This window comes from Pinus tabuliformis, chromosome 4_1 (assembly GCF_031772625.1).
Source record: "Pinus tabuliformis cultivar Carrire ecotype Pingquan chromosome 4_1, CPIR1, whole genome shotgun sequence".
In the NCBI taxonomy this organism is placed as follows: Eukaryota; Viridiplantae; Streptophyta; class Pinopsida; order Pinales; family Pinaceae; genus Pinus; species Pinus tabuliformis.
This window is the reverse complement of record NC_142303.1, coordinates 154,078,315-154,095,336: the sequence shown is the minus strand read 5'-3', so window position 1 is coordinate 154,095,336 and position 17,022 is coordinate 154,078,315. Positions and strand designations below refer to the sequence as shown.

Genomic DNA, 17,022 nt, shown 5'->3' with positions numbered 1-17,022 from the left:
TCTTCCACCAAACAACCCCACCCTCCCAATGATTATTACATCCTGGAACATTCGGGGTCTCAATAGCAAAGGTAAACAGAGATACCTAGCAGAAAGGATTAAAAGAGAAAAACCCCAAATTATGCTGCTACAAGAAACAAAAATAACAGGGGGGAAAATGGAGGAGATTCTAAAAAAAATAAAACCTACATACGAATGTATGACAATTGATGCTAAAGGTAGTGCGGGGGGAATTGCAATCCTGTGGAACTCAGCAGAAGTCACTGTAGATTACTGGATAGGAATGAAAAGGATCCTTTCAGGGAGATTCAGATTGATAGGCCACAGAGACTGGTTCTTAGTTTCGGCGGTTTATGGACCCCATATAGCAGTGGAAAGAGGGAACTTCCTCACCCAAATGCAACAGCTAGAAAACATGCACACAGAAAAATTATGGCTGATAGCAGGTGACTTTAATATGATCACATCAAAAGAGGAAAAGAAGGGGGGACTGCAAAGGGAGGAACCAGACATGGAAAGATTCAGAGAAACACAATCAGCTCTAAAAATGATTGATATACACACCATTAATGGAAAATACACTTGGAATAACCGAAGAGGAGGAAGCAGGCAGATAGCTTCCAGGCTGGACAGGTTTCTAGCAACAGAACACTTTATTGGGAAAGACATATTCTATGAAGCGACAATCCTTCCATGCCAAGGGTCAGACCACTGGCCCATAAAACTAGAAATAGCCATGAACAATCAAAATCAGCACAGACCTTTCAGGTTTGAAGCTTTTTGGTTGCGAGAACCAACCTTCATAGAAAAAATGGAGCAATGGTGGCAGAACAGTGAGGCGGAAATAAAAGGAAGGAATAAGATGCACACACTCCAATTAAGACTAAAGGAGCTAAAAGGCAAAATAAAGAAATGGAATAAAGAAGAATTTGGCAATATCCAAAAAGACCAAGAAAAGCTGTAGACAAATATGAAAATGATACAATAGAAAATAATAGAAGAAGGGAGAACAGAGGAACTAGCTCAGGAAGAAGGAGGGGTTTTAAACAGGCTGGAGGAAAGAAGAAAATAGGAGGAAATTTTGTGGAGACAAAAGTCAAGAGTACAATGGCTGAAAGAGGGGGAAAGAAACACAAAATTCTTCCACAGAGCCATGCAACAGCACAGGCAGCAGAATAGAATATTTTCTCTAAGAGATAACCAAGGCAACAGGTTAACCCAGAAAGAGGAAATGGAGAGACTACTGATACAACACTTCAAAGGCATATTGATTAAAATGAAAAGCAATAGAGAAGAGGAGATAGTAAAAATAAGTCAATATATCCCCAGAAGGGTGAATCGAGAGCAAAACATGGCACTCCTAAGAGTAATCACTGAAAAAGAGGTAGAGGAGACAGTGAAGACAATGGCTAAGAACAAAGCCCCAGGACCGGATGGATATACAATAGAATTCTTCCAAGCAACCTGGAGTTTTATGAAGCAAGACATAGTAAATGCTGTGGAAGAATCAAGGTGCATGAAAAGAATGCACCCAGCATGGAACACAACCTTCCTAGCATTGATTCCGAAGCTAGAAAAGGTAGATGAACCTCAAGGTTTTAGACCAATAGCTTTATGCAATGTCATTTACAAAATCCTAGCCACCATAATGGTGAACAGATTAAAATCTATCCTTCTAGAATTGATTTTTGAGGAACAAACAGGGTTTGTGAAAGGAAGACAGATAGTGGATGGAATCATAGTTGCACAAGAGGTGATTCATTCATTGAAGAATTCGTGACACAAAGGTATGATGATCAAACTTGACTTAGCTAAAGCTTATGACAAGCTAAGCTGGGAATACCTTCAGAGAATCCTAAAAGTGTATGGGTTCGATGAGAGATGGATAGAATGGATAATGTCCATGATTACCACTCCAAGTATGTCCATAATGCTAAATGGAACCCCCACAAAAACCTTTAAACCATCCCGAGGACTTAGACAGGGGGACCCTCTTTCACCTTTCCTGTTCATAATAGCAGTTGATGGTCTGGGTAGATTAATAAAAGCAAGAGTAAACAACGGAAAGCTAAAAGGACTTAGATTGTGGGGAGAAGAACTAGCCATTACACATCAACAATTCGTAGATGATGTAATGATGTATGGCCAAGCCAACCTTAAGGAAGCGAAGAAATTATTGGAAATCCTTGAGGATTTTACAAAAGCATCAGGTATAGAGATAAATAAAGATAAAATAGAAATATTCTTTTTCAATACCCCAATGATTTCACAATCATTCCTAGCCAGAACAATGGGGTTCCGAATAGGGAAGTTTCCTACCAAATATCTGGGTGTACAGATGAGCGACAAGCAAAATAGAACAACAAACTGGGGAGGCCTGATAGGGAGAATTCAAAAAAGAATGGACAACTAGACATTCAGAACGCTAAACATACTGAGTCGCCTCATTCTCCTCAAGTCGGTCCTCCAATCCATGCCAATATACCAAATGGCCAGTCAAGCTATCCCAAAAACTATATGCCAAAAAATGGTGGAAATTTTCAAAAAAATTCTATGGCAAGGGACAAACAAAACTAAAAAGTGGGCGTTGCTCTCATGGAAATGGCTGAGAAAATCTTTAACAAAAGGAGGATTAGGGCTGCGTGATCCATATATATTAAACCAAGTAATGGGAGCAAAACTATGGTGGAGGTGGATTCAAGGAGGAGAAGATCTATGGAAAACCTTATGGGAAAAGAAATATGAGATGGCAAGGTCCCCTGAAGGAAAATTACGAAGCCAATCAGAGAAGAAAGGCTCAGCAATTTGGAACCTAGCAAGGTCCAATAAGGACCTGATAAGAGAACATAGCTTCTGGGAAATTAGGGAGGGTGACAAAGCAAACTTCTGGAAGGAGGCATGGCAACAGAGAGAAACCCTCAACCAGCAACCTCAACTCCAAGATATTCAATAGTTTACCACCCAAATGGAGGAAGATGCAGCCCAGAACTACTGGCTGCCTGAAAGGGATGGCTACTGGAGAAAATGGAAAATGAAAAACGATTGGTAAGAAGCACTAGAAACAGAACAATGGGTAAATTACAAAAAGGAGATGGAGACAAGGAAAATTGCAGTCAAAGAAGGAACAGACATTATAAGATGGGGAAAATGCATCAAAGGAATGTTTACAACAACAGAAGGATATTACATAAAGGTCGGTAGCACCAACAACCCAGACATCAAAAAATGGGATAGAATCTGGAAATTGAAAACCTGGCCTAAGGTTGCATTATTTACCTGGATACTGTCCCATGGGCGAGCCTTAACCTGGGACCAGTTGAGAAGGAAGGGGACGCACAGACCATCGTGCTGTGTCCTTTGCCAGGAACAAGAAGAAACAATGGAGCACTTGACAAACTCCTGTAGTGTCAGCAATACCTTGTGGCAAAACCACCAACAACTCTTTGAGATTAGCGACAGAGATACAAGTAGCATAACTACAACTGTAGAGAAATGGAGTAAACCATACCGTAATATAATCTTGAACCGAGCTTGGAATCTATCCATAGGGTTCTTCCTGTGGAACATATGGAAGGCAAGAAACTGGCTGATATTCAAGGAAGACGAAAAAGATAAGAAGGAAATATGGAACCAAACTATACAGAACATAAGAGAAACCATCATCCTTGAAAAATGGAATGATGAAGACTGGAAGACAGACCCAATGGAGACACGTATTCTGAATCGCTTGCAAATTAAAATAAGCACCACAGGCATGGTTGGAAGAGAACATAAAGCAGGTAAAGCTGGGGAAGAAGACCACTACAGGAACCCGCCACAGGGATTCACAAAACTAAACTTTGATGGTGCAGCAAAAGGAAATCCAGGGGAGGTGGGCATAGGAGGGATATTCAGAGATGATGGAGGTAGAACTTGCTGGGTTTATGTGATGGACTGCGGAATGACATCAAATAATGAGGCCGAATTCCATGCGTTGAACAGGGGGATAGAAATAGCTATCAGAGAAGGGTATCAAAAACTCCAGATAGAAGGAGATTCGATGCTCGTGATAGAAACACTCAAACAACTACAACAAGGAGTACCAGCAGAGAAGCTAAGTAAAAGTTGGCGGATGACATGGATAGTAACATAAATAAGCCACCAACTGAGGAAGATAGCCTATATCATACCATCCCATGTAAGATGTAAAGGAAATGCTCCCGCAAATTACCTTGCGAATTGGGGATGTCGGAAAGGGGAGCAACAACTGGATGCAGGCGCGGAAGAGCTCCACCAACAAGAGGATATGGAGCAATTGTTACAAATGATAGAACAAGACAGGGTCCAGAGCGAGCATCTAGAGAATTTGCCCAGACATGATGGGAGCGGGGAGGGAAAAGGACAGCCACAAGAGGAACAGTACACGGCTGAGGTAGAGTGGGATAGGATAATATTGGAGTTCAGTAGGATGATGGAGGTGGGCAGCAAAAGGACAATACCCGAGAGTATGGGAGCAGAGATGGAAAGGAATGGAAGAGGAGAGGGTAGGACAGCAAACCCGAGGATGGGCAGCGAATTAATGCCAAGTGGCAGGGCAGAGTCAGTGACCCGATAGCAAGAGTAGCCGGGAGAGGAAAGTAGTAAATGAAGGATGGTGGACAGGACAGGAGGGCAGCATCCCAAAGCAGGAGGGAAGGGAGGTGTGCCAAGGCGAAAACAAGACAGCTGGTGGTTACGACAAGAGGAGGGAATGAAAAAGGAATAAAGTATAAGGAAAAGGGGAAAGAGGTATTTTGCATGCAGAAGAGAAAGAAGAAAGGTGGCGAGAACGAAAGAGCGGGCAACAAGAGGAAGTAGAAGGAGCAAGCCAGGCGAAGCACGGTGAAAGGGTATGTGACTTCTCTAGTCTTAAACTGTGAAAGTGTAAATTGTCTAGAATATAGGTTAGAAATGTAGTATGGTACACATATCTGGTTTGATCAATTCAATTATCATAGCATTCTCAGAGGTCTGAAAGGAAATCACCTCGAAGAGATCTTGGGTGCCAGGGACAGAGAGAAAGTTAAGAGAGATGGTGAGAAATCCGAGAGCCAAGGCTTGGATGAACCATTTTTAACCGACCCCCACCTTAGAATAGAGGCCCTGGTTTCCCATGCTCTAGGGAAAGGAAGAATGCCTGCCACCTTGGAAGAAGGCAGCGGGGAAAGGAAACTCCAGAATCCATGGGGGATGGAGTTGCACCCTAGGGAGAGGGGAGAATTCTTAGCCAGCATAAACCTGGTAGGCAACTCTGAGAAAACCAACCCAAGGGGAGGCCTCTGTAAACCAATCCGCACCAGGGGCGAACCATCAAGGGAGAGAAGGAAAAATGACCAAATGTGGGTTTCTTGTATGGACAGGGCTAAGCAAAGTAGCCATGGGTACCCCACGACCAGAAGAATTATTAAGACCAAAGCCAAGCAAAGTAGGGGAGGTTGCTAGAGGTCAAAAACACAGAGAGAGAGAGAGAGAGAGAGAGAGAAACTAGAGGATTGGAAACAAGAGGTTGGGGGGGGGGGGAGAAACTCCACGGATAATAATGTAAACTTAAATGATAAGATTGACATTTGTGTTTACTCTGTGATAGGTTTTGCAACAGAACAGGGCAGGACCGGGAAACAGAACAAAGAGAAACAAGAAAATAGTGTTAAAGGCAAAGTGGAAAGAAGAATGGCCCCTAGGAGAAGCAAGAGGAATGCCAAGAAAGAAGAAGGCACCAGCAGTCAGGGACAAAAAAGGGGCAGGAAGCCTGACGGAGCTCAAATGAAGAAGATAATAGACATCTACATGGAAAGGGTCCTGAAGGAGGTTACATACCAGATTTGGAACTGGGAGCATGATTTAAGAAACAATCTCAAAAGTGGAGACATACCCATGGAAGAATGGGAAGAAATACTGCAGGACCCGGGGACAACAAATGGCAGGCAATCGCTGTTCAAAAAGACCCTACAACAATATTGGATCATGAAATATATTGTAGCTCGGGCCATGACTCTTCACCATGAACACATGGAAGGAGAAGTTCTGGACAAACAGGAAAGTAGCAAGGAGAAGGACCCAATCCGGGCAGAAATTCTCAAGGATATAGCGACCGTTCAGATCCAGACCTACAGGAACAATCTCGCACTGGGAAGGATCAAACAGACTCTGATAGAGATCAAATGGAATCTGGCTCAGGGACGCAAGCTGCCAGGCCCTGGTGTAAAGGCTTCAGGTCCAATTGTAAAGGCTTCAGGTCCAAGTGCAAAGGCTTCAGTTCAGATAGCATCCTCAGATGAGGACTAGTCTAGTGATCTTGATAGTTTTGTCTTTGAATTTTGATTTAGATGAAGGAAATAAGTAGATCTGTTTTGTTCTTTATTGTCAATAGTAGAGACAGTCATAGACATTATAGAAACAGTGGGTGGATCCTCATGAACTTATTCAAATTTTGGAATGGTTTCAATGCTGACCGGTGGTCACTTGGTTTCCTCTGGGCAGGTGACTAACCGGAGGTTTTGGATGTAAAAAATTTTGAAAATATCTAATACATAGAGTTCTACAATTCTTACAAAAAATAAATTATTCAATTAATTTATTTTAATAAAACAACTAACTAATGAATTAATTAATATGTTAGTTAAAATTGTTTATATATTTTTATATAAGATTCAAGGTAAGGAGAGAGGGTTGTACCTGGGATACTATACCTCAGAAGATATTGAAGCGCTGATATGCCTAATCAAGGGAAGCCAATTTCCATTGATCTCATTCCCACCATCCCTGTTGAGGTTATGCAGATATTTCATAATCTCAAGTGCCTCTCTGATCTTCCTCTTCTGATAATGATCTTCCCTAGTGATAATTTTGGCGTTCTCCAAACAAACATGATGCTTGGTCTTTGAGGAGTGCTCCGCAAGGGCTGAAGTGCGCGATCTCCCATTCTTAATATCTGCTCTGTGCTCTTTAAGTCTTGTTTTTAAAGAGTGCCCTATCTCTCCAATATAACTTTTACCGCAAGAAAAATCAATCTTATAAACTCCCTTAAGTTGTTGCTGATTGATGTTATCCTTGACATACCTCATTCTTTGCTTAATTGTTCCACATGTTGTAAATTGAGTGAATGTGTCCTTCTTTCTTAAAACTTATCGATCTTGTTTGTAGCTCCTTGAATGAATGGAAGGTAAGCTTTCCTACAATTTTTTTGAGGGCCCTTGGAGAGGATATTTCCTTTCACTCGTTTTATAGCTTTCTTAATATCCTTCTCCTTGTATCCTATATCCTTAAAAACAGAGGTTAAGTGTTTAATTTCTTCATTAAGGTGATTAGAGTAAGATATTCTAAGGGTCCTAACAATAAGGGTGCTAAGGACACCAAATTGTTGGGATGGATTGTTACAACTAAATCTGCAAGGAGCTATTACTCCGCGATATCATGCTTGATTGAGATCAATAGAAAACAACATATAATGTCTAATACAATCTAATACTAGCCCCCAATCCAAATGGTCATGCATGAAACAAGCAGTCGGATCTATGCTATAAAGACGAGAGAGCACACCTAAAATCCTCGCATGTTGGGGAAGGGTTTTGAGTTCGATTTAGATCTTGCGCTCCACTCGAGCGATCCAACACGTCTGCACTAGATATCCATCCCTACACACAAGCACAACTAAACAAGGACAACGATTGATCTTCCTCAGAATATTGTCAGATCAAAAGCAATAGATACGATCATATAACATATTGAACACAAATTCATGTAAGGAAGGGAACATAGATCTTTATTAACCATATAAATCGAACTACATCAAATGTATACCATCAACACATAAGATCCTCTCCTCCAACTTGCAATATTGTCTCCTCTCCCAAGACAGTAGAGCTCTCACGCTATAGTTTGGATCATCTCTCCTTCCCTCTTGGTGAGATTATAAAGGCTTATTCTATCCTCTATGAGAATGAATCTAGACACTTAGGGGCTTGAGAAGTTAGGAAACTTCTACAATAATGGACCCCTAGCCAACTCATACACAAGTGGGTCAAGTTGATTTCCTTGGGAATGACAAACTTTAGAAACCTTTTTCACGATTATGAGCTTTTTATCAATTATCTCTATTATGAAATAAGTATTATCTCATAATTATAATATTTTGGCAAAATAATTATGAGAAATTGCTCAAATATGTAATTTCGCCCTTTTATGATTGGATAATTCTTACATAAGTAAAAGAAAAGGTAAATGGGGATGAATTTAAGCCAGACAACTGAGGTAAGTTGATATTGGGTTTCTCTCACTATAATGCAGTGGAAAATAGGGTTATAACAAATGCCCCCTAATGCATGAGGTCATAAGAGAAACTGATGGCCGAAATGCATTACAATAATACTCAATGCTCAAAATGGGAGAAAGGAGCCAAAACTACGAAGATGGATAAGAGGAACTCAAGTGCTGAAGGCTCAACTCTGTTGATGAAATCCTTGAGGTGGGCATACCCATGTTTGGTCATAAGAAAGTACTGAACATGGCTGCTATAAAATACACTGCAAACCCATGACATGAAATTCTAGAACATGGCCATGAAGACATATATAGTGGATCTGTGTGACTCAAAAAATAGAGCATAGCCACCAACAAATACAATCATGGACCTATGTTACAGTATACACTAGTAGTACTATGGGTACATGAAAGATAGAGAAGTGTCTCACGATAGCCCTCAAAGTACATAAACGATACACAACTCCAAAGCTACCTGGGAAGGATACCATATAAGAGTGAGATGTCCCTAACCCAGGGTCTTCAACATAACCCTGATGGTACAAATCTACACCATGCAAATAGATGAGCTGAAATCGAGCATGTTAGAAACCGCCTAATTACGAGCCAATGAGGTAAACCAGTAATAGACGCGAGAGTATCCACCAATGATGAAAATGGACCCCAAGGTACTTAGTACAGTCCAATAAGTGTGAATAGATGAGTTGATGTTGAACACTAGTGAACTCGATCAATCAGGAGCCAAGGATGAAAACCCACTTTCGATCATAAGGAAGCCTGCCACTGAGCTCTGCAAGCTCCAAGGTACTACTGGTTCCTAAATCAAGCTCCTGGATAATGAGTTGAACTTAACAGGAGAAGATTCGTCGAAGGAGGGCTATAATGTATCCCCCATTAATCAACACAGAACAAACCAGGATTATGTGATGAATGGATGAAGTCATGAAGTGGTGAAATATAATTGACACAAGGATGGCCGACTCAAAAAGGTCAATAGGCTATTGTAGATGGCCAACACAAGATGAGAATTACCTTGAACACATAGTGGCATGACACAAGAGTGACTAGGAAACATGAGTAATGAGAACCATGTGATATCATGCAACGATGTAGGAGGCATTGAAGAACACTCCATGTGACTGGAAGAGTAACCAACTGAAGGAGTAAAGAGACTCATATGGATGGTACGAATCCTAGGAAAGCTAAAACCCAACTGTGAGATAATGAGACAGATAGGTGCCATGTTCAAGGGTGACACAACTGATGTTGCCATTTCAATGACTAATGAAAATAGATGTTCCCTCCCTTCTCTTTTTGTAAGTTCCTCTTTCATAAAGTTGTCCCCCAAGCTCGAAAAAGAGATAAAATCATATAAGGGGGAACCTCCTAGCTGAAGTAAACTAGGGTATTCCTTTCTCATAACTAGTCTATTCTATTCCGGAAAAGGGTTAAACTTATATTGGGTAGACGACACTTCAGGTACTTTAACGAGCGTGAAGTAGACAAGTTCACTCAGAAATATTTTCTAAATTAAGGAGTCTGAAAAGAGCTTAAAGAAAATTTCTCTTGGAGGAACTAGTGGTATAGAGGGTAGCAACTGGTTCCAGTAATGTTGGAAATGCTCATGGAATAATAAGGATAATAGGTTGGCTAATAGGACCAATCATCGTAGCAGTTCCTCCAAGAAAGGGTAAAACACCAAGTGAAAGTGGATGGTCAGCCAAGCAGATGATGATAATGGAAAAAAGTACCCAAGGCTCAAACTGCAAAAATAGGTTGATAGGAGAGTGGAAATCACAAGGGATAAAAATGGTGGAGTCTTCCTGGGGTAAAACTAGAAATGAGACGAAGAAGAGAACATGTGGCTCAGATTCTAGGTCATGGAAATTCAGAAGGAGGAATTCCAAGGAGTAAAAAATGACTGCATGGACACCAACTTGGAAAAGAGGTGCTAACTAGGGTATCCATGAGTGGGTAAGCTCTACCGTCAAGCTATGACTGGCATAAAGGAAGTGGTGAAAGTCGCAACTTGACAGGGTCAGACCTAAGGCGTAAATATGGCACTGACAGTCAATAATGCATCGATTATGGTGATATATGACCTACCCCTATATGCCAAATTCAAGAGAAACACACCTAAGGTCAAATGGATGTCGCAATAGAAACACCACCCTATCCTATAGAAACAATCAAGAAAGGCTAGACCCATGGTTAAATCACATAATGAAAGAAATAAACATGGAAAAGGTAAAAACAAGATCATGTTTTTTTTATTTTGAACTTTATAATTTTTTGTATTTTTGGCATAAATAAGGCATGACAGATACTCGCATCACACACCAAACAAAAAAATGAGATAAAGAATCACACTCCTATGTACAATATGTACAAGAACAACACAATCCAATAGGTCACGCTAAAGTGTGCCCACAGCCAAGCACAGGACAAGGGTTTCTATACGAGAACTCATGGAGGGTGAGGGGACCATATGGCTCACCAATTTGGGGCCATGCCAAAGGAAATCAAACTGCACAATCTGAAAAAGTTGACCATTCTAGGGACATTCTAACATAGTTTCACTCTCGAATTGAACATGAGGACATAAGGGAGGATCATGACATTAAGGAGGTGCAAGGCACTCGTCAAAAAGTGGATAGGAGTTGGACAATTCATTGGCAAGTTTAGCATGAGAATCCCAAGACTTGATTCGGTCCATGGGTGGTAATGCCAAGGAACACTGGGAAGGTGCCCACATGAGTCGATTCAAGATTTAAAGTGCCAGGCTCCACTCATTCCACATCGGGGATATTAATGGCATGAAGAGGAATAACCTCCCTAAGATGATCAATCTGTGAATCCATGTCCTCCCAGTTGATTAGCTAGGGGGGTTTGTCATCGAGGGAGTCAGGTGGAATAGGTGAATGGATGACTCATGTGGGAAAAAGAACCTGATCACATTTCGTATTAGGATGGAGTTTTTGACCAGCTTCAAGAGGTACTGATGGGACTACTAGAGAGGGAATATCTTCCAAAACAGGTGGTAGAGGATTCTCACTAGATTGATCAAATTCCATAATAACAAGCGACACCACCGAAGGATCAGGGGGTCGATGGGGTCGATGGGGTCCACAAGTGCCAGAAGAGATCATATGCATAGGAGCTATGGTAGAAGTAGGAGTGTTAGGCAGAAGGAGTTGAGGAAACACTCCCATAAGATATGGCTTTTGAAGAGCACAACCCCAACACTCTAAAATTGACTAGGGTGATCTCCCATGAGTGGTACATAATTCCATGTGGTGGAAATATAAGCATATGGCATGCATAAGTCAATTTGATCTATAGTAATGATCTTAATTTCATGAGGAAATAAAATCAAGTGAAATACAAAAGAGACGACTGTGGTCATTGCATACAACAAACTACAGCCAAGGAGTAGGTTGTAATCTAACATGGCGTCAACAACCTCGACATCAACATGGAAAATTATCCCCCCTAACTCAATGGAAAAATTCAGAAGAACTCCCTTTGGGACAAAGTTTTGTCCATCAAAAGCTTGGAGATTCATATTGGACGTGGTGAGCACCAGAGAGCCAATATCCTTCCAGTGTGATGCTGACATGACACATGTGCAAGAGGCTTCATCCACCAATGTGTGATGAATATTCTTATGGGAAACATGCACGATGATTTGGAAAAAAATCTGATGTGAAAGACAAAGGGGCGACTTTATAGATATTAAAAGTGATGATATTCGAGTTAGATGGGTCAACGCCACCAATGGAAGATAACAAGGCTTTGCGCTGTTGAGGACATCTTTTCAATACCTCCAAAGCAGACATGGCACAAGGATCCTCGACAAGATCTTCAACAATATTGTAGTGTTAAGCATCCCTGGCCGAAGGATTGTGTGTTGCCTTCCAAAGAACACCCTTGGGAGGGCGATAGACGGGTTCCACAACCTTATCGAAAGTGATAGATCCAGTGGAAGTAGGCAGAGTGGACGAGTCCTTAGAGGGGGAACTCAACTCAGGAATATCGTAATATTTGGCTCACGTAGTCACATTGACATCTTCCTTGCACATGAAGACAGAAGAATTATGAGAATATGACCCCTCGTTGCCTGCTTGTGGAGGTCGAGAGGGTTTAGAAACCATTTTTTGTTGGGGATGTGCAGGGAACAGATGGGTTAAAACAATAGGTTGTTGAGTAGACAGTGGTGAAAGAAGCCTATGAACTTCATCCATTCGAGGGAATTTGTGAATAAGGTGGTCACCTTGACAAATTTTACAGGGGAACTAAACTTTACAGTGACATTCACTAGTGCCCCCTCCCTGACTCTAAGGATTGGGTTGAGACTCCTGAGCATTTTGATTTTTATTTATTTATTTTGCTTATTATTCTTCTTACCATCGAATTGTTGATTGTTATTTAGTTTAGTGGACATCATCGTGAGACCATCGGTGGACAGCTCAAGAGGGGGCACTTTAGAAGAGCCAGATGCACTTGCCAGGGCTTGAGATGTAACAATAAATTTCCCAAGTTGGGAAACAATTTGGCTCACGAAATCGAAAACAAACCCAATCACACCTTCAGCATGTGGGCCAAGAACAGGTTTTGGAGGCTAAACGGAAAACCTAGGGGCATTAGGCAACACTTCATAAAGTGTACCTGACTGTGAATATATAGGATCCAAATATTGGGAATATAGAATAGCTTGTTGGTTAGTAATGGCTCTAAACATAGACACATCCTTGGCAATTTGTGGTCGGAGGGATCGAATGAACTATTTATGTAATATCTCATCAGGTAACTTGGTTCTTGCTAACAACTTGCGACGACGCCACTCATGAATATTATTAGAGATTAATGTGGCATCATCTTGTTTGGAATTGGACAAGAGGTCAAATCTGATATCATACCAAGTGGGTAACTAGAAGTGTGTCAGGAAAGTTTGAGCAAGGGAGGAAAAGTCACTGTAGCTTGCGGTATCCAACTCAATGTACCACTTTGTGGCATCCCCAGTCAACATAAGTTGCAATAAGTGAAATTTAAAAGAATCATCCACCAAAGAATTGGAGGAACACCACAAATGATAAGTTGTAATGCACATGGATGGATTATCCCCAAGCTTTTATTCAAACATGGGAATATCGGACTGTAATTTGGCAGGCATAGGTGGCCACCTAGGATCATGATGGATGGGGTCATTAGTCAGTTTCACCAAATCTGGTAAATCAAGAGAATATAAGAAAGCATTTTGGATCTGACTAAATGGGTCATAGGCTTGATAGGCCCCTGCAAAACTGTGTGGTCCCCCTATATAAGGAGTGGAATGATGCACTTACTGGTGAAGAAAAGCATTCACCCCGACATAAGACTGTTGTTGGTCAGTTTGACTGGAAAATTGAGGCTGCCCCTCGGGGTAAATACCACCAGAGAGAAAAGGAACCCCAAAAGAATGGTTTTTGATGGGGTTGTACCTAGGGATAGAAGAAGGACCACTCTGCGCAGTAGGACTGACATAAGGGGGATAACCCATGTGTGAAATGACACTGGCAGTGGGATTGCCCCCAAGTAAACTAGTCCCCCCAGTAAAAGTACTCGTAGGTGGCGCCGATCCAAAAAGAGAATTGTACCAAGTGTTGAGTCTTGAAAATGTCGTTCATTTCCATTACACTTACACTATTATGTCCATTATATCACCTCCATTTCACCTCCATTTCACTACTATGTCATCACATTCATCCCACTTTCATTATCATTGGGCTACCTTTATGTTTTTCCAATATTTATTATTTCTAAGCCTTTTAAGTGAATTTGTGGTTAAACATTAGAAAATAATGTGCATATGCTTATACCTAACAAATGGGTTGAGTTTGTTGACATGTGTAGGTTGAAAGGAGACTTCTAGAAGACCCTTATGTGGCACTCTAAGGCCAAATTCGAATTTGGTTGGAAAGAATCATGGGATCATGAGGATATGTGTCACATCTCCTAATTGTATTGTAACTCTAAAAGACATGTGTCTTATCAATTCCTATTTTGATTAGGACTCTAGAGGTAGAGGGAGAGATTCATGGATTATCATTAATGAGATGGCTCTCATCTTTTTGTATAAATAGGAGATCTCTCTCCTTCATTAGTTAGTCTCTCTTTAGTCTTTCCTTTAGTCTTTTCTTAGTCCTTTTAGTTTGTTAGTCCCATGGCTTTTGAAAGCTTTGGAGAGCTTTGTTGTACTTTGCACTTTTGAAGAAATTGAATAAAGCTTTGATGTTCTCAACATGGAAGGAGATGTGAAGTAGATGTCATGGAGCATATTAGGATGTAAGTAGATTAGATTTCATTTTGTAAATATTGCTTTGTAGAATGTAAGGTAGATTAGATTTTCATTCATGCAATTTTAATTTATGCAAGTGTGTTTAATTTTGCTTTGATTTCATAGGTAGTAGGGGGCCCCTGCCTTGTACAGTTTGAATTACTGCATTTTATTTTCTCCCGGGATTTTGTGTGTTGTATTTGCTTTAATATCTAATGGTAGTTGCAGTTGTCTTATTCATAGTGCTGCCCTTTTTACTCTGTTTTCTAGATTAGCTTTTAGTTTAGTTTTACAAGTTGTATGCTAACTAATTTATGGTCTCTTTATCATGAATTATTTATCTTTAAGAGAACCAAATACTAATGAATTGCAGCTTGTTTTGAAGTAGTCTTGGCTTGTAGCACTAATTCTTTTTCCACTTGTTACACATAATCATGTATGTAGGAAGCAGTATGATGGAAAAGGCATAGTAGTGTTATAATTTGTCATTTAGAGTTTTTATCATTTCTTGGATTTGTCTTTAGCTACTTCCTAATCGTGTTTTACACAGTACTATGTGATAGAAGCAGGGAGTTAGGAAGAGATAACCATTATCATCAGTCCTTGAAGTGATTTTCTTATTTCTTTTATTTGCAGCAATATGAGTAGTGACTAATGCCATTAGAATGTGGTCATTTACTTTCAAGTCATTTCAAGTTCTTTGCTTTCAGTTTTATTTCAAGTTATTTCTTTCAAGCTCTTTCTTTGCAAGTTTAAAGTTTGATTACTTTCTAGACTTATTTCTAACTACTTCTTAATCGTGTTTAACATAGTACTATATGTTGAAGCAGGGAGTTAGGAAGAGTTGAACATTATAACTGGTCTTTAAAGTGGTTTTTCTTACTTGTCACCTTAGAGCTTGATTACTTTTTGGACTTATTCTTAATCGTGCTTAACATAGTACTATATGTTGAAAGCAGAAGGTTAGGGAGAGTTGAACATTATAACTTTATAAAACAACGAAGTAAGAAAGAGGTTAACTAAGCACATATAGTGCACCACACTTCATCAGTTTACGATACCCGGATTGATAATTTATGTAGAGCAATTTAAGACGTTAAATTGACTAAACACCAAGCTTGTGACATAATAAAAGAAACAGTACCCCCAAGTTGACCAGGAACAACTGTTGATCCTCCCCACATATTACTGGAAGTAACCATGCCTAACTGAGGGATATGAACAGTTGGTTGGGAAAAATGCAATGTAAATATTCCTGAACCTATCGGCTGACTAGGTTGGGGTGCCATGGTCGACATAGAAGATGATGTGGGCATGGAAACGTTCAAGAAATTTGCAGGAGTCATTGAAGAAATCGGTGGAATGCCCCAAGAAGAAGTAAGAGGTGTGGACGGAGGAGTGGGTATAACCACACTAAGAGGTGGCAATGATGTCATGGAAATTGATACTACTGATGCAAAAGGTAAGGACGTCTCATATTCTACCATATGGTAAAGTATGGACAAAGGCACATGAATGTAGGCAGGTGTGGAACCGTTAGGGTTCAACCACAATAACTCAAGTCCCAACGGATCAGTCAAAGGTGGGTTGGTAGGAGAATCAAAGTCATCTGTCAAAGTCTTGATAGAAACCAAATCAGTACTAGAAGGACAAGATATAGAATCCACGAGAATGTGGTGGTCTAAGTCTTGAGCACCAACGGGTACTCACCCTGTAGGGGTAACAAGTCTACCTCGTTTAGGACGCAAACCATGAATATGACGTGACCGTCAGTGAACAAATTCAACTAGGGTGGTAACTTATGATTTGAGTACAATTATGTTAGTACAAACACCCTAAGGCCAAAATTACTGACATGGACCAAACAACACACACTAGAAACATCCTAGAAGTTAGCACACACAAACCAAAATAAAAAGAGGCTGGCGGTGGAACAATTATATTGGTGACCTGCTTCCTAACCCTTTTATCTATGAACTTGGTGCATGTAGTTTTTAACCCTGTACATAAATTACCTGCATACAAATTCTAAAACGTGAAAACAAATAATGGCGAGAGAATAACACATAAAAAAAATTTACACATAGATTTTCCCCTGGATCCCAAAACCGGGACTACTAGATGGATTTTTCATTATATTCCTTTCAATGTTACAATACATATATATACATGCCGAAGCATCCATAAACCCAAATCCATTAAACCTAGATTAGAACATAACAGTAGTTCCCTCGACCGAATCTACAAAATACCATGGACTGAAAACCATTGCACCCATAACCATGTGCAAAATCCATGCACAAAACCATAGGTAGGTCCGCCCACCTAATATAGGGTCCAAAAAAAAAACTCCCGAGGCACTCCCCTAGACCCCATAGATGGGGGCTACCATCCCCCTCAAACCCCCCGAAAGGGGGCACTTCTGCCCC

General features: G+C 40.5%; 2 protein-coding genes across 2 annotated transcripts; both read left to right on the top strand.

Annotated features, from left to right (window-relative positions):
- The first annotated feature begins 199 nt into the window (after positions 1–199).
- LOC149174664 (uncharacterized) lies at positions 200–964 on the top strand. Its single transcript, XM_089420921.1, has one exon. It carries the CDS (start codon positions 200–202, stop codon positions 962–964), a length of 765 nt encoding a protein of 254 aa, XP_089277047.1.
- Positions 965–3,379: 2,415 nt separating this feature from the next.
- Positions 3,380–4,132, top strand: LOC149174663 (uncharacterized). Its single transcript, XM_089420920.1, has one exon. The coding sequence runs from the start codon at positions 3,380–3,382 to the stop codon at positions 4,130–4,132; it is 753 nt and encodes a 250-aa protein (XP_089277046.1).
- Positions 4,133–17,022: the final 12,890 nt, after the last annotated feature.